Source organism: Cebidichthys violaceus, unplaced genomic scaffold (genome assembly GCF_023349555.1).
Source record: "Cebidichthys violaceus isolate CVI_PGR_0920_01 unplaced genomic scaffold, fCebVio1.0.p SCAF_8, whole genome shotgun sequence".
Taxonomy (NCBI): domain Eukaryota; kingdom Metazoa; phylum Chordata; class Actinopteri; order Perciformes; family Stichaeidae; genus Cebidichthys; species Cebidichthys violaceus.
In genome coordinates this window covers 9,030,759-9,049,307 of record NW_027176964.1, presented here as the reverse complement: position 1 = coordinate 9,049,307, position 18,549 = coordinate 9,030,759, and the positions used below count along the sequence as shown (strand labels likewise).

The 18,549-nt window shown below is 40.9% G+C and overlaps 1 protein-coding gene across 3 annotated transcripts; it reads right to left on the bottom strand.

Annotated features, from left to right (window-relative positions):
• Positions 1-1,228: 1,228 nt before the first annotated feature.
• On the bottom strand, positions 1,229-18,508 carry rc3h1b (ring finger and CCCH-type domains 1b). Of its 3 annotated transcripts, none has more exons than XM_068738144.1 (20): positions 18,405-18,508; positions 16,671-17,094; positions 15,258-15,378; positions 11,589-11,828; positions 11,272-11,447; positions 10,463-10,663; positions 10,128-10,260; positions 9,415-9,533; positions 8,969-9,081; positions 8,610-8,855; positions 8,266-8,480; positions 7,756-8,165; positions 7,482-7,640; positions 7,190-7,345; positions 6,657-6,879; positions 6,389-6,479; positions 6,139-6,235; positions 5,629-5,841; positions 5,191-5,294; positions 1,229-5,061 (listed from the first exon to the last, which is right to left on the bottom strand). In XM_068738144.1, the coding sequence occupies exons 2-20, from the start codon at positions 16,899-16,901 to the stop codon at positions 4,905-4,907; spliced, it is 3,405 nt and encodes a 1,134-aa protein (XP_068594245.1). In that variant the 5' UTR covers positions 16,902-17,094; positions 18,405-18,508; the 3' UTR covers positions 1,229-4,904. The 3 variants fall into 3 exon arrangements, with proteins under 3 accessions (XP_068594245.1, XP_068594246.1, XP_068594247.1); XM_068738145.1 differs by having other exon boundaries at positions 6,389-6,476; XM_068738146.1 differs by lacking the exon at positions 5,629-5,841.
• Between the last annotated feature and the right edge of the window lie 41 nt (positions 18,509-18,549).

Below are 18,549 nucleotides of genomic sequence, written 5' to 3'. Positions count from 1 at the left end.
CCATAGTGATGAATGACTGAGAGAATTTGACCTGTGTCACCTCATATTTATACCCCAGTGAAACAGGAAGTCATGGTTGACCACTTAAGAGTTCCGAATCAAACAGATGAACTTAAGAATGTAAAATATGACTGGAATTATACTTCAGTTAGATTTTGCTCATATTTACTAAGGGTGTCAATAATTATGGAGGGCACTGTATATGATTATTTTGTATCGCATACTATACAATATTTGTTATGACATTTTATTGTAAACTACACTGACATTCATACGGCATACTATACTATGACTTATTTTATGAAATTGTTAGGGCAAACTATACAATGAAAATGTAATAATTTACTATGACTGACTTTTTTATGATATACTATACTATGCAGGAAAATATTTGATACTAATCAAAAATCAATAAAACATGCATGTCCAGGTAATCAAGTGGTTTTGACACATACTATGGAATTCCACTGGTTCCATTCTACACAATCTATCAATAAAATTACTATAATACTGCTTTAAAAAAACATCTGAAACAATAACCAAAGTATCGAGAGAACTGATGTTTCCATAGTTTGCGAGTTCGTCCAGCATTCTCATCTTGTCTTAGATCTTGTTTTGGATGCTGAGCTGCTTCTGATGAGTCTGTGGTTCTCCAGCTGCTCCTGCAGTTTTTTCTGGGGGAAAAAAAAATGACATACACACAATAATTAAAACTTAAAAATGTATCTGACGATATGTTATCTGATTGTAGTTTTTCCAGGTCCATCTAACCTCATTTTGATGAGGTTAGATGGACATGTTTGTGCGGCAGTTCAGCCTCCGACTTACCTCATAATTCACAAACATCTCCAGTTCTTTCTGCTGTTTTCCTCCAGCCTCTCCCCCTTTTACACCTCGTCCTACATACTGTAGGTCTGTTTAAAGGTTTATTAAGGACGTGTGCTGTGTTACTGTATAGCACGGTAATAGCAACATAAAACTTAAACATTTCTTGTAATTTCTTGATTTACGGATATAAATGATTGATTTGCATCATTATTTTAGCTGCTCCGTGCCCTAGATTATAAACCGTCCCTTTACCTGATGAAATACCTTTCAGGTGTAAACACACTTAACAAAGTGGTTGGGGGTCAGGGTAAAAAAAAAAAGGCTTCTTCTACAGCTTAAGTTACTCTTTAATTTGCTGAACACTGTTTAAAAAAAAAAAAAAAAACAATGACACAAACAATCAGAGTTAGCAATATCATTTAATCATTTCCCCTCAGCTTAGAATCACTGTTGTACATAAGTTACACTTTGTTTTCTCAATTTCACAGGTTCATTTTTTTCTCTCTTCAAACTTCCAGTTTGACCTCCCTCTCGTATCAAACGAAAAAAAAAGCAGATTGTATTATACAAAAATGCAAACCAATTTTCACACAGTGAATTCTCTTACAAAGTCATAAAATGGCGTAATAATGGCTACATCCACATTGGAGGAAGATATTTCTAGACATTCCTTAATGGAGTATAATATACATATAAAAACTTTTTTTCTTGCTGAAATCAAACCTGTACCTTAATTTAAGAGATATTTTACAAGGGAGTAATCATATAAAATAGCCATTTGCGAATTTCCCCAGAAAGTCAGGGAATAAAATGTGAGCCTCAAACAGCAGTAACAGAGTTCAGTGGTCAAGGGTGGGAGTGGAGGAGTTAACTGGTTATGTAAATGAGGGGTAGAGGCAGCAGTTCCACTCAGATACAAAAACACACAGGAGATTGAAATGAACATCTTTGCTATTTACTATATAGTAAACCACCCCAATTAGTCGTATGTTGGTTCCACTAAGCTAAAGGTGATTCAGGCTCATTCACACCTGCAGGGACGTATCCGATAGAATCAGCATTGGGTCAGTTTTGGTTGACTTGTACTTAGAGAGGGTGAGAAACATCATATTGAATTAACATCATCTGTTGCCAATTCATGGCATTATAACAGCAGAATTAAGCTGGTGGGCCAATTTCTTGTAAATATACATTTAAAGGAGAACAAAACTTTCGTGTGAATGTCACTCAGATATTCTTAGCTGCTGACGATACATCAGGTCAGATGATACATTAAAGACTGTAAGACTTGCAGGTCAGTAAATTCACTCAACTATCGCAGGAACAAAAACAAGAGAAAGAGAAAAGGACTACAAACCGAGCTAGGTCAACAACATTTCCTTAAAAAATAACATTTTGCCTCAAATCTTGAGAGAATTGCATTATTTGCATGTTGCTGTTCTACATTAAATTTTAAAGTGAGGGGGGGGGGGGGGAGATCTACTAGAGTCCATCTGTATGACTCTAAATCAGTCCAATTCAGTGTTAATTAGTCATTTTGAAATCACCTCGTGCTCCTAAAGCAGACAAGGTAAAGGGGCATTGCAAGAGGATTTAAGGCCAACCTATCGTCAGAGACTTCCTGAATATCCTCTTGGGGACAGACGTGGGAAAAAAAACCAACACTTTTCTAATACCTCAAAACTATCACCCAGTACAGCACACTTTGAGGAAAGAAAAAAAAAAAACTTAGGGTACATTTTCTACAATACAATCTAGCACACACAAAACTTCTCCATACATTTTCCAAAGTTACAGAATTTTGTCTTCTTCGGAAGCATAGTCTATAAAGAACATCTTTGTTTGAACACAAAAGATTAAGTGAACACACATCAATGCGCACAGAAGTCCTTCGTCTGGGAAAGGATAAAGTCTGTGTTGGCAACCAGTGGACAGAAAACAAATCAAACGACGAAAAGAAACAAAAACATTTTGCTGATTCTAAATAGAGATCATTTAATATAAATGCTGAGCGAGTAAAATAAGAGGTGGCACATTAATAGTGCTTTAGTATATTAATGTATGTATACATACTCATATGTATAAGTGAGCTGTGTACCTAAACAATAAATGTAGCAAGGAGCAGCCAGAGGCTTGAAGTGTGGTAGGAAAAAATTTAAAAAAAGAAAAACCCAAACATCTATCATGGCGCTGACATATTGGAAGAGATGCCTATCGAACCCAGACGAGAGACACAAAACATTTGTGTCTTTATTTTTTTGACTCATCAGTTATCAGGGATTTATCGGACTGTAAGTTTGTCATGTGACCAAAATGATGGGTCAATGTTAAACTTAAACTTGACCCATCAACCGTTCGAGAACAAGGGCTCACTCGCTCTCAGCAGAGCTGTAAGACTGAAGCCAATAATGTAACTGTTTACAAAAGGCAAAGAGCTCCATGTCGAGCATCAGCAGTAAACAATTTACATGATGGACAAAGAGCAATAATAGTGGTCATGGTGGTGATGATGACATCAAGGTGTGGAAAAGGAAAATATGATATTGTAATACTCACCAATAAAAAATGCTTAAATATACTCAATGTGATATAAATTAACTTATGAAGTTTGCTTTCTGCGGACAGCCATCTTTGAGAGCAGGTGTTTACTCCTCAGTAACCGACGACAATATCTTCGTCTGTAAACATGATTCTGAATGTGCTGTGCAGCTTAAAACGCTACAACCGCTACTTTTATAGGAATGCAAACAGTGAGTTTAGGTTTTTGCTTGGAATTCAACCATTTTCCTGACAGAGGACGCGCACTAAGCAAAACCTCTATAAAGCCTTCACTTGGTATGCCACACCCCCCCCCCCAAATCGTAACAACGTAAAGCATGAAAAAATAAAACGAAATTGAACAAAAGAACACAAGGGAAGGCAACTTCATAGAAGTTAGGAGAACAAATGACAAGATAATCCCAATGGGGAGGCCTTTTGTGTGGCTAGACGAGAAGCTCTGAGGAGGGAATTCCTTAATTACGCTAATTTATAAAGACACAGAAAGATGTACTCTCTGTCAGCCTAAACATGTGCATTCATACCCCCCAAAAAAAAATATTTTTGGGCATGCTGTAAAAGAAATTTCACAGCATAATTAGCTGGGATTGAATGCAGCCCTATTGAGCACAGGCTTTACAACGGAACCACATCAGGTCACACCACAACCCAGAGAAGCACATAGTAGAGTCCCTTATAGAAAACATGTGGAAAGCTCGTTATCAAAAAGACTTGTTGCAATCTTTAAAACAGAATGCTTCAATTAAATATAGAATATACTGCTTTCAAGTATGAAACATACATGATGTGTTCATAAAACGCATTAATAAAATTATACTTCTTGTGGCAGGTGAAGACGTGCAAGTGCTGCAAAAGTGATTTCTGAAACACCTCTCATCTCCTTCTCAGCTGAATACTGGTGGAATATTGAACTGCTTTTCCCTCCTCAGACCATCTGCATCTGAGCAAACACTTTTCTTTTTTTACGATTCAGGGGTTGAGTACCAAGTGACGCACTTCTGCCGTTTCCTACAATACCTTCACAGATCGTCAGAATGCAGGAGAAGTTCCTCGGAGTGCGTGCGTGTGAGTGGGCTTGTTAATCTGCTCCTCTGTGTCCATCTGTATGTTTGCTGGTACAGCTGAACCAAAAGTATTACATGGGGAGGATCAATCAAATAAATGACGGTTTTATTTCAAACGGAATAGGCCTAACCTTTTTGGATGAAATTACAATACCACTGTCAACATCACCACCATTTTCTCTTCGTGATACATCTATGGTGAGCCTTGTTTATCTTTAATCCCAGTACAAAAAAAAAAGAAAGAAAACAAATTAACACACACAAGAAATGTTATCATATGCTCTGGTTTCCAGGCAAGGAAAGTCATTAAAAAAAGCTCATTCACAGAACAAAAAGAAAGAAAATTCATATCACGGCAGATACTGCTCATCTTCTAAATAGAATGGGTGCCTGTGCATGCTTTTCAATTGAGCATCTTGAGTGTGTGCGTGTGCGTGTGTGTGTGTGTACTGCCTATGAGCAGGAATGGACGACGCCATTCTTCTGCATTTCTGAACCAGTGGCACCTGGGTCAGAGCACAAGCCCAAAGCAGACGTCTTATTGGTCAGTGACAGCATGGACCCGCCCACTGCACTTTCTTGCAGACTGTTGGAGCCGTTGGACACCTCGCTGAATTAAGGACAGAGAAAAGAAACCCAGGTGAGAACAGGGAACACTGGGAAGAAGGTCGGGCTCATAAAGAAACACACATATTCAGGGAATACACACATATTTATATTAAAGTACGTGTTTACCCACCCAAGAGCCAGGGAGATTTCTTCTAGCTGAGTCTTATGCTCTGGTTGTCCATTCTCTGCAGGTTTAATCTTATACTGCTGAACGTCATGGGTCACTTGGTTTTCCTGATTTGTAGATGGATAAAACATGCTTAGTTGCTAGAAAGACACCCAGTTACATACTGAACCCTAATCAGTCAATATCTTTTAAGACTTAAGCCATGGCCTAGATCATTACAACCGTTATTGTATGCATAGGTATGCATAATTTGTTGTATGTATATTAGCACTCATCCTGCTGTATGGTGTTAACAACACTTCCACAATAAAAAGTCGAAGGGAAAACTTATAGTTTTGTTTTTAAATCAATAATTTCCACCCCAATAACTTCTCTCAGCATACATAGTTAGACTGTTTCATCCCTTGTTGCTACCTAACACCCCCCCCCCCCCCCCCTCACCAAAGCCATCTCACGGGTCCTCTTGCCAATCTCTCTCTCCACCTGGTGGAGCTCCAGGCTCAGCTGCTCACTGGAGACAGCTGCTGTACTTGCTCCCACTGCCGGCCACTTGGGCTGCTGTTGAGCTGCTGCTGCCTGGCCCTGGCCGGGCTGCCCGGGCTGGCCTGCCAATGCACTGGCCTCCCTCTGCAGCAGTAAAGAGTTACTGGCAGCCTGTGATAGCCAAACAGGAAGTGAAGAGGATGAGTGCGCAATTTGGAAATTTCTGGCAGGAGGAATGCTGCGTGAAATAGAAAACCTGTTTTTTTGTTTTCCAGTGTTGACTGTATTTTGGGAGTGACTTGGCAGCTTCACTGCTTTGATTCTTCACAACATCACTTATCATGATTAAATAATAGCAGGGGTATAAATACATAAAATATGAAGTCATGTCCTCTGGAATTTAAAAACAAGACTTTTGCTCTTTCCAGAACTTCCTGGGTCTTCCTGTTAGTGAGAGAGCATACGCACCTCCATGCTTCGCATCTGGGTCTGTTGGTTGATCTGCTGGTTGACCTGCTGCAGCTCAATCTTTAACTGTTCTCTGTCTGGAGTTGCCATAGGCATACTGTGATAGTAAAAATACAATAAGAAATTGACACAACCGCTTTACAATCGTCTTTATAAGCGACAAACGTTCACTTTCATGCATGTAGTTCTGATATTTTCATAAGCATGTGAATATTAAAAAAGGTGACAGGAAATCAAACACAGGCCTCACCGCTCACTGAAGTGTCCCTGAGAGGAGGAGGCAGTCTGGTGTGAGGGGTATGAAGCTCCACCCCATCCTCCATGGCCATATGTGTATTCTGCTGTAGGCGAGGTGGAAGAATGGCTGTTAGAAATGTTTTCATGCCAAACTGTAATATTTAAAATGGCGACTTAATATCCAACTTATCAAGGCATATTAATATGATAAGACGGGAGATCAATCTCTCCATATTAGTAGGTCTATCCATGAATAAGTTGTTTTATACATGGTTTCTCACCTGGCATGGCCATGTGTTTAGAGCTTGGGTTCTGAGGAGTGGAGGCCATCGCCTGCACAGGGCCTGTGGTCTGGTAGCCCGTCTTTGAGGTGCGGGAGATGGCACCGAAGCGTGATACGGTGGGCTGGGGGCCAAATGGGATGATGGGGTCATCGTCTTTCACTTCTGCACCCCTCCGAGGAGCCTCCAGTGATGGATCCCTCAGACCCTTAGCCTCCGCATTCTGGGAGACACAGTGAAAGAGATGGTAAATGGACTTGTACAGCACCTTTCTAGTCTTCCGACCACTCAAAGGTTGAGATGGGTATAGAGAGGAAAGGTTAGGACATGTTCCTTTCTTATCAAATGCTTACTTTTGAGTTGCCTGGTTAATTACACACCTCAATCGTCATTTAGCTTGTTACATTGTTAAACTGCCTTTAAGGTTTTGTGAATCAACACTGAATCTTTCAAGACAGAACCACAACGCATCATTTCCCCACCTCCAAATACTGACATGGTTGCTACTAACAGAGTTATCCATCTGAACTCACCATCATGTCCATGGTACCAGGACCCATAACATCTTTGGGTTTGGCATCCTTCGTACCAATGTAGGAGCCAATCATTTCACAAGACCAGGGAGAGTACTGCCCTGCATAATCCGGCTCTCTGCATTTCCCCATGGTTTTGGAGTTCTCCTCGCCATACTGCAGACACAGAACATACAGAGGGAGTGCTGTCACTAACACTTGCATGTACTTACAGTTCTTGAATATAATCATAAAATGCTTGTGTGTGATCTGAACAGGTCTCAGAGAGGTGTGAAATTCACACAGTGCTAACCTCTGGAGGGTAGTCGCTGGGAAAGGGGTGAGTAAGAGTGGGTGAGGCAGCGAATGGTGGAGGGGATATGACCTTCCTTTCCTCCAGCTGTGATAACAGCTCCTGCCGGCGTCGGTGCAGGTAGTCAAGGCTGGGCTGTGAACCACTATATGATGGCCCCTAAGACACAAACAGAGAAACATTGCTGCTGAACTACTGTCATTTATTAAAATGTTTTGAAACTAGGCTGGCACCACAAAGAGCTCAAAATGAGGAACAATCCAAGCAAACTCACCCTGACATAAGCCCTTATGAGTGGAGGCTGGGCCCCCGGTGTATAGTAGCCATCTGGAGGGTATCTATCACGGGAACTGGGCTCCTGGTGGTAAAGGGAGTTAGCCTGTCCTGCTGATGGCGGGGGCATATCCAGAGGAGCGGGACTCATTCTGACCAGGCTGTCCCTCTGTGATGGGTAAGGCTGTGGGGGAGGTGGCGGGCCAGTGTAGGTCCCGTGGCGACCTCGGTCATGGTGCGGAGGGTGAGGGTAAGAGAAAGGTGGACCAGAATGAGGGGCCTGGTAGGGGCGCTCTGGAGGGCCGTAGCTAGGATAGGGGTCCTGGTAAGGGGGTCCTGACTCACTGGGGGGAGGAGGGTTACGCATGTAATCCCGAGGGACATACTGCGGCGGCTGTTGGTAAGGGTACCCTGAGAAATAAAAAGCGGCTTATTAACATAAAACACAAAGATTTAATCAGTCACACATACAGAAGCTGATTGTGCATCATTCATTTTACTCAAGCCCTACCTGTAGGGTACTGAGGGGGCTCATACTGAGAAGCAGAAGGTGGTGGGCGACTGTCATAGCACATCTCAGGGAGCGGTGCCTGGGGGTAGACTGGTGAACCTCTGGCTACCACAGGCATGTGCTTCACCCCAGAGAGGTGGTCCACTGACATCCTTTGGTGGGCCATGGCATGAGGTGGCAGAACCATACCAGGTTTGACCAGCCCAGGGTCCATGCTACAAGAATAAATGTTAGATTTGAATAAAATATAACCGTATGTGCCATAAGGTGCCCGGAGTCTGCTAACTCCATGGCCTGTTCTTTGGTTGCCAATGAATTAAATGTGCTGAGAAAGCAATACTCACCCATCAGGTGGTGATCCTGGAGCGCTGGGACTCCCTCCATCCATCTTCATGGGTTTACGCAACAGTTCGTACGGGACTGCGTCAGTGCCGCGGGCAATTAGCTGAGGCATGGAAGGTCCACCGCTACCGTTGGTGAGAGGTGAAGGCTTCCGGGTCACTGCTACGTCGAGAGGAAGACCCTCATCTGGCATGAGCCCTCCTGAGCCAGGGAGGCGAGCTGCCAAACGCTTATTCATTTTACGATACCTGACGAACACAAAGTACAAATTGTATAAAAAATGCTGGATGGTGTGAAAACTGTTTCATTTCGACCACAATATCTAATTTGAATGCTGAATGTGGATATGTATCAGACTCACTTCTCCAGTTCTTCCTGAGAATGAGCGAAGGTGCAGCTGGCTCCACGAGGACAGCCTCCCTTCTGCTTCATGTCACGACACATGTATGTCTTGTACTTGCTGTGCTGAGGAGGCTAAAAAGAGACAACAAGTATTGTTAAAACAGAGATAACAGATACAACCTTTGTGTTATTATGGTAAAACCCTATTTAAGGACAAACAAAGCTGAACACTCAATAGTGGTGATATTTAACACTACAGTCTGACATTTTTTTATTTAATACCTTGATATGGATGTTACAAATTAAAAAAAACAAAACAAACAACAGGTGTCTCAGTAAGGTGTTAGGACAGCTTGTCATTTCTACAATTAATGAACAATACTCCTATGGACATATCATGGGTTAATTAATCAATTTACAAGGGCTGGGGCCCAGCTCTTTTTGTGGTCCGATGGATAGACTTACCTGTTGAGGATCAGCTCCTTTCTTGCTGTGGTTCTGGATGAAGTCCACCAGACCATGCACCACTGTTTTCACTGCTACCAACCCTTTCTCAAGCTGCTCCCATGTGGGAGGAGGAGCATCTGGGAAAACAGAACACAAGAAACGCAGACTTTAATTGATGGCAATTGGTTGACTCGTAAGACATAAATAAACGAAACAAAAACGGTCTCGTCGGCAAGTCCTTCTCTCTAACGCATTCAGGCAGCCTCCAACGGCAGATTCAGACTGAGCCAAAAGGAACTAACTAAAGAGTAAAGCTGCTCAGAAATACTTTACATTAGAGACATTTCTGTTATTTATTTATTATTGACAATATCCAAGTATTTGAGTGCCTTAACTGTTAAAGAATTATGACCAATAAACAATTGTTGAATGTTAACCAAAAAAGTTATTTTCTGCATTTTCTGTTTTCCCTATTGTACTGAAAACATATTGAAGCGTGACGCAAAAACCGAAGTTCTTCCGAGTTGTGAATTTTGTATACCCTTACACTCCTAATTACGACATACAACGTATTAGATAAGATGAACTGGAATAATACAAAAGGTTTGAAAGAGAGGGTTGATTAGACGCAATGGCCAATGTTTGGATTCCAGCTTGTGACGCCGCATGTAGTTGACTTACTCCTGACGTCACTGTAAAACCAGGATTGTTGAAGTGTGCTCGGTTCTTACCAGGACTGGGATCAATGTTGGCCAGTAGTTCCAGGTGTGGCCGCAGCCTGTTCAGGTTGGCTGGGTCTCCGGTCCTCTGCAATGCAATCGTCAGCTCCTGGACACTCTGAGCAAAAGATGCCGGGGTCTGCAGCTATGCCGAAAGCAGAAAACAGGGAGTTAATGCTTTGGTAGGTTTATGGCAAGACAGGATTTATATTATAGGAACATGTTTTAATATAAAGAGCGTAGAAACTGCATAATTTATAGCATTGCAGTACATAAATAATTTATGAAATATGCCTTTATGGAAACAAAAAAAATCAGATAAACACACATTTACTTCTCTCACATACCTTATCGATGATAGACTGCATGTGTGACTTGTGAGATTGATCTCCATATAACAGAGAAGACCACTGGTCGGGTGCGATGCGCAGCCCGCCCTCCATGGCTATCTGAACTATCTGAGAGTCGTGCTCGCGCCGCAGAGCCTCGTAAGTACGGAATTCCTCTTTCAGCTGCATCAGGGATGAATCTTCATCGCGTTTGGTCACCTAAGTAGCCACAACGAAAGAGGAACAGAGTGAAGTGAGATCACATGTGAACACATCATGATAACGTTATAATTTAAATTCACCCAATACGCATTTTCACTGAACAGAGCCTGAACGCATCACAATGTAACTGATTCGTTCGTTAGCCGTTAGCAATGCTGCTAATGTTACTAGCTCTCCTCCTGTCTATTTCAACAGCGACTGATTGTTTACAATGTAACATTATCAGAGATTGTCGACTAGAAAAGCATAAATGCCGATGTCCTGATTGCATATTTTACTTATTTTGGCAGATAACGATAGTCAGTACAACTTTTATTTCACACTGTGATGATTAACGTTAAACTGTGTAATTAATCCCAAAAAACGGTCATAAACGTCAGATTTTCATCTTTACAACGATCGTTAAACACATGTGTGATGAAAATAAAACCAAAGCATAAAATTGTGATATTTCATTAAAAAAAAAAAAATCTATTCCAGGAGCAAAAAAACGCCCTGAAACTGCTTGGAGTTCAGAGGGTTAAAAAAAATGGCCACCACATGGTGTACACTATTTGCAAAAAAATCATACGACGTTTTATTCTGGTTCTCAGTCAGTGACGTACCTTGAAGCAGGAGGCCCTGTAGAGGAGCTGCACCACATGGCCAATGCTCGTCTTAGAGGCCTGCGGGAAGCGTGGCTCAAGCCTCTGAACTACAAAGAGAACCAACACCTTCCTGGACAGTGCAGAGCCGTCCTCCAGAGCAAGAAGGACCAACTTTAGAGCTTCCTCCTGCATGGCTAGGAAAGGAACAACATAAAAGAACACGAGTAAAAAGGGGGATTGCCAAAAGCCAACATTTAAAGAGGATATTCGTACGGCTTCTTCTCAAAAACGAACATGTGCTGGTTTAATTTTGCAGGCCATGTAAAACCACCTACCTGGGCCGAGAAACTGACATCCTCGTGCACGCACGGCGGCCCACAGGTTGGAGGAGAGCTGCTGTGGATTCTGGTGCTGCAAGATGAGTTCGGTGACGGTTCGCTCACCCAGAGAGCGGGCGGCTCTCATGGCTCTAACACGGCCCTCCTCTTCCACCAGCTGGCAGTGGACCAGGGTTACCAGTTTCCTCTGCATGGGTCGACTCAGCATGCTCTGGGCCGTGCTGCTCAGGCCCACACCTGGTGAGGGATTAGACAGGAACACTGGTAAACCACGGGAATATGAACTCAGACACATTATACTCTCATTCGCCAGCTTATCAGGTACAGCTATCTTAAAATAATGCAGTCTAGTAAAACACTGCTGCAATAAATCTTACCTTCATAAAAAGGTTATAATTTTCCATTCTTGTTGAAACTGTTTTAGAGAGCTGCTGATTCAACTTCATGATCATTTGGAATGATGTGGTTCCACCTCTACATCGAAAGAGTTTACCGTGGTTACTTCCCATTTTACAATTCCTCCTTTGCACTAACATCTCTTGTAAATCTGATTTAGCTAATTTTCTGGAAAATGGAATTGCATCAAAAGAACTACGAGTAGAACGTACTTAGGATAACATGGGTGTGCTTAATGAAAAAAAAGACTCATGACTGTTGTGAGAAGATCAGGTTATTTGTCCGCTACAACCCTGGTTGGTTACCCCCTTGATACAAGAATGGGTCTGCATGTCTCCAATGTTGCTCCAGTACTCTCCAATAAAGCCTGGAGGTTCAACAGAATGACTTCCCTACAGTTGTGGTCAAAAGTTTACATACACTTGTAAAGAACATAATGTCATGGCTCTCTTGAGTTTCCAGTTATTTCTACAACTCTGATTTTTCTCTGATAGAGTGATTGGAACAAATACTTCTTTGTCATAAAAAACATTCATGAAGTTTGGTTCTTTCATGACTTTATTATGGGTTAACAGAAAAAGTGACAAAATCTGCTGGGTCAAAAATATACATACAGCAACATGAATTAGCAATTTTGGTGACTTAGAAAGTTGTGTCAATGAAATGAGCTTCATAGCATGGCCTCTTAACTTCTTGTGAGTGATTATGAGTGACTACAGCTGGTGACTTCTCTGAGGCCATTTAAATAGGGCTCATTGGATACAAACGCCCACAAACGCTACAATGGGAAAGTCAAAGGAGCTCAGCATGGATCTGAAAAAGCGAATCATTGACTTGAACAAGTCAGGAAAGTCACTTGGAGCCATTTCAAAGCAGCTGCAGGTCCCAAGAGCAACAGTGCAAACAATTGTTTGTAAGTATAAAGTGCATGGCACTGTTTTGTCACTGCCACAATCAGGAAGAAAACGCAAGCTATCACCTGCTGCTGAGAGAAAATTGGTCAGGAGGGTGAAGAGTCAACCGAGAACCACCAAAAAGCAGATCTGCCAAGAATTAGAAGCTGCTGGAACACAGGTGTCAGTGTCCACAGTCAAGCGTGTTTTGCATCTCCATGGACTGAGAGGCTGCCGTGCAAGAAGGAAGCCCTTGCTCCAAAAGCGGCACCTTAAGGCTCGACTGAAGTTTGCTGCTGATCACATGGACAAAGATAAGACCTTCTGGAGGAAAGTTCTGTGGTCAGACGAAACAAAAATCGAGCTGTTTGGCCACAATGCCCAGCAATATGTTTGGAGGAGAAAAGGTGAGGCCTTTAACTCCAAGAACACCATGCCTACCGTCAAGCACGGTGGTGGTAGTATTATGCTGTGGGGCTGTTTTGCTGCCAACGGAACTGGTGCTTTACAGAGAGTAAATGGGATAATGAAGAAGGAGGATTACCTTCAAATTCTTCAAGATAACCTAAAATCATCAGCCCGAAGGTTGGGTCTTGGGCGCAGTTGGGTGTTCCAACAGGACAATGACCCCAAACACACATCAAAAGTGGTAATGGAATGGCTAAATCAGGCTAGAATTAGGGTTTTAGAATGGCCTTCCCAAAGTCCTGACTTAAATCCCATTGAGAACATGTGGACAATGCTGAAGAAACAAGTCCATGTCAGAAAGCCATCAAATTTAACTGAACTGCACCAATTCTGTCAAGAGGAGTGGTCAAAGATTCAACGAGAAGCTTGCCAGAAGCTTGTGGATGGCTACCAAAAGCGCCTAATTGAAGAGAAAATGGCCAAGGGACATGTAACCAAATATTAGCACTGCTCTATGTATATTTTTGACCCAGCAGATTTGATCACTTTTTCTGTTAACCCATAATAAAGTCATGAAAGAACCAAACGTCATGAATGTTTTTTGTGACAAAGAAGTATCTGTTCCAATCACTCTATCAGAGAAAAATCAGAGTTGTAGAAATAACGGGGAAACTCAAGCGAGCCATGACATTATGTTCTTTACAAGTGTATGTAAACTTTTGACCACAACTGTAAATGTTGTTGAACTGTGTACGGTGGAGTGGGATAATCAGCAGTATTCATTTCCCTGTGTTTGAATAAATTACAATTTAAATACCTAATTTACTCAAGTTATGCTGTGATTGCATTTGTTCCAATTAGAAATATATTTTGTTACAAGCTTTTAAAAGGTCAATCACTCATTTTAAATTATTAACATGACCAATGATTGACTGAGGAAACTGCTTAAAATGTGCACATCTAATGTAAACAATACATTTACTGCATTTGTGTGATTCTGCAATTGAACAAACTGGATTTAAAAGACACCACTGTGTGTTATATTAACATTTAACGCAGATGTCCTGTTTAATGTTTACCTCAGGTGAACACTATAGCAAGAGCTGTATGTGCCATGAAACCTTTTCTACAAGTTTTCTCATAATGAGCCATAAATTAATCAATAAAAAGAAACAACTCTGACCTTTGAATATTATGGTCGTGACAATCAGTTGTAGTGACATTGGCAACACCATATCTGGAATACCTTTTTGAACCCCCGTTCGTTGGAAATATCATTTCAGTTAAAAATTAATGTATGTAGTCCTGACAAAAAAAAAATCAATGGCATACTTCATTACAGCGTCATATAAACAGCATCATAATACCACACTCATTGAAAGGATGGCCTTACATTTTCTTAAATACAGACTGTTCTGAGTATAATTTCTTGTTATTGAAACACGCAATGGTTTTTTTGTCCAAACTGGCTCCACTGTGTAATTGTTATCACTTCTACAGCCATCAACCAGAGCTTGCATGAGATATATCTCTGTACTATTTATTAAAAAACTAGTTCTGCTTTTCTATTTTGAATGTCTTTCGATGATTAACAGAAAGTCAAAAATCACGACAGAGTGATGTCATGTGCACAACTTTGTAAGTGGAAATGTTCAGACAAGTACAAGTTCAACAGTTGTGACATGTGATCGTGTTTTTAAAAATGTTAGTCTGTTCGAGGAAATTAAGGATGACTTTTTTTTTTATATAACTTGTTTTCTGGCACTTTCTTGTTACTTTCATCAAACAGACATGCACTATTTTTGAGAAGTGTTTTAAAACCACTTGAATGCCAATAATATTGAGTCCTGGACGTCCCATGTTGACAACAACCTACAGTTTCATTTAAAGGCAACAAGAGTGTCAACAGACCAGAATAAAGGTAGAACAAACTAAAAGTAAGTAAGTAAGCAAGTGTTTTTTCCTATACCTCTGGTGTTGCTGAGAGGTTTGAGGTAGAGGGCCAGCTCCTCCACACACTGCCTGGCCTCCTCATAATGCTGCGAGTCCTCTGGACTGGAAATCAAGGCAACTGGCTGAGCCTTAGGAACCTTCAGCAGGACACCAAGAGGGAAAGAATTAAAAGAACATTGTTTAGTACAGTATTTGTATTTAGCTATTTTAGCCAAAACATCAGACTGTGCAAAGTAATAATGTAAATATCTCTTTGTACGTACATGCAAAATAGATTTAAGATGAAAAGTGACAAATTGAAATGGTATGGCAAATTGTAAATCGTGTACATGAACGTTGTCTAAGCTGCAATTATCTACAAACTTCTACGACTACTACTGAAAGAAAACCAGATATGTTTAATAAAGGCCATCCATACAGATCTGTCAAGTACAATGAAACATGTGATGTTACTGGAGTATGCTCCACTAATTACTCAGTTTACCAAATCATTACTTACTCTATGGTCAAAGCAACAGAATATGACTGACAAGAAAATTCATATTTCACATTTTAAGAATCCCTGCATTGTACTGACGGCTTATGCGCCATTCTCTGTAGGTCATGGTTTGTTGAACTGCATTTATCCCAGATTAAAATGCTAATATACAATATTTAAAATAAGACAGTGGGGGGAAAGCATTTCTTGTCATGTTTGTATTTTCATGCTTTGGCTGTATCACACTTTGTAAAAGGCAATCCAATGAATCTAATGCAACCCAGTGAAATACTGACCACAACAACCTGCAGCTCTGGGGCATTATGATGAATTAGATTATTTTCATGAATGAAAATGATACAGAACCATTATAATAACTTCCATTTCAATTGGGGCATATTCATTTGATGGGACATTGTACCCGGCTAATCTGTAGTAACACAAATATGCAAGGCACTGAGCTACGAGACAAGACATCACAGTCATGACTATATCAGACACACAACACAGTCATTATTGATGCACTGACGTTATCCATTGCCATACAGTGTATACCTGGAAACTTGGCAAAGTCAAAACACCCATTAGCTGTGCCTCGCCCTATTGGTCAAAAGCCGCTTACGAGAAATATAGCTTCACCAATGATGCCAGCGCTCAGTAAACCAACAGTCATTGCTCAATGACTGGAGCGTGACTCATAAAAGGAATCTCCAAGCTATGTGCATCATGCAATAGCCTGTGAGTAAAACTCTAATAAAATCCAGAAACAGTAATTAAGGAAACACCATACGGTCAAGATAGGATTGGTATTTTAAACTGTTCCACTACTCAAATACATCAATAAGCTTGACAAGCTAGCACCAAACAAGGGGCTCTGCATAAATCTAGTCAACACAAGATCTTTGTCATAAATTGCTGAACAAATGTACTAACACACACATGACTTCTTACCTGGCCTCCCACCAGCTGTAACAGGGCAGTGTTGACAGGTAGCTGCTCGATGTCTGTGCTGATGGCTGTCTGGTCAAAGGGACAGGCCTTACGGTGCAACTTGTTCAGGCACATCTTGCAGACGGTGTGTCCACAGCCCAAGCTGATGGGCCGGCGAACAGTCTCCTCAAATGTCTGTGTGCAGATCGGGCACAGCAGGAACTCTGTCCATTGTGGTGCTTGCACTGGCATGGTTGTATGTTGATCGGACGAGAGTGTGTGTGTAAATGTATGTAAGCTTTAACACAGAGAAAAAAAATCTAATAATAATATATATATATATATATGGAAGATTCCACTGGAATCAAGAATTTGTCTTCCGAACTCAATTGTTCTTAAATGTCCTCACACATTGTGGATTTTGGATCACATCTCGTGATGATTACTGTAAAAGAGAGAGACAAAGAGAATTACAATTCTGCACACATTTATGAATTAAAACAACTTTAAATACGTTTCAAAATGTAGTGTACTAATGCTTTAACAAAGTCCATTAACAAAACATGGCTGTGCTGTGTATAAGTGGACTACCTATACATTATATCAAAAAAATAAAAAACGATAATCGAATGTCTGTTTTGCTTTGATTACTCAACACTATGCGGTGTTCAGTCGTTACACAAAACATATACAGAAAATAAAAGAGGTGACACAGCACATATTTATAAAGACACCGATGAAACAAGCGAGCAGAAGGACCAAAACAAGTGCTGTGTGGCCTACTCTGAGGAGCTGGTAACCACTATGACTGTGGACAAAGGGTCCTGAAGAGGCTAACAACCAAGTCCTCCTGCGCTATCTAACTTGTTATAAGGCTAATGTTTGCTAATAGAGTTTAGACACATTATGATACTAACCGTTTTTTTAGTCAATGATTTTGCTATCGTGACTGTTACAATTTTTATGTTTGATTATACACGAATTACTGTTTTATCTGAAATGAGGCAATACGTTGGCTAGCTAATTGTAGGTAACGTTAGCGTTAGCTTAGTGTTAGCGGGCTACGCTATGGGTGGCTAGTTTGCTAGGTTTGGCTAGCTGGCAAACGTCGTCCTGTTAGCAATATATATATATATATATATATATATATATATATATATATATATATATATATATATATATATATATAAAAATGTAAATAAAATACATCATTGGTTGGTCATGATACAGTCATTGGGAATGTAGCTGTGATTATGATTATGAATCCATTACGTTACACAACCCAGATCATTAACGTGAGTTATTATCTCGCATTTTGGTGAAGGAAACGATAGCTAGAGAAGACCTACAGTGACACTGGAGAGGGGAGCCATTTGAAATGCAACAGCGAGATTATGTAACGCTAGCATCCGAAACTACCCAGCAACACAACTGCCTTGAACGTGTATTTCATTTCACCAGCCACACTCACTTACTAGAGTTCCGGATCATACTAGGATAGTGTTTTAATTTGGAGAAGCAGCTAACATTGACGCAAATACTCGTCTCGTACTCGGCTGAGAACAGGAGGCTAACAGTGAACAAACCACACTCCTCCCTCTTGTAGCAGTTAGCTTGTTAGCTAGCTCCCAGTCGTGTTAGCGACAACTAACGCTAACCATAGCTATGCGTCATAAATGTGACTAAAACCAAACATGCAGCTTCTACCGTGATATTCCGTCCGGAAAATGGTTAATTAATGTCGATCCTACTCACTCATTCCAAAAGACTTGGAAGATTTTCATCTTTCTTCAGGAAATTGTTGCGATATTTTCTTGCCATGTCGACTGTGCAGCTTAGCTGCTGCCGAGGTTTGGGGAGGGTGTCAACTCGACAACAGACTCGCTAGCCGGTTACAGCT

Coding starts and splice junctions, on each gene's coding strand:
- rc3h1b (XM_068738144.1), bottom strand. CDS start 16,901: ATGCCAGTGCAAGCACCACAATGGACAGAGTTCCTGCTGTGCCCGATC. Junction 15,379..16,670: donor TACAGCTGGTGGGAGGCCAG/GTAAGAAGTCAT, acceptor GTCCTGCTGAAG/GTTCCTAAGGCTCAGCCAGT. Junction 8,481..8,609: donor CCAGGATCACCACCTGATGG/GTGAGTATTGCT, acceptor TTATTCTTGTAG/CATGGACCCTGGGCTGGTCA.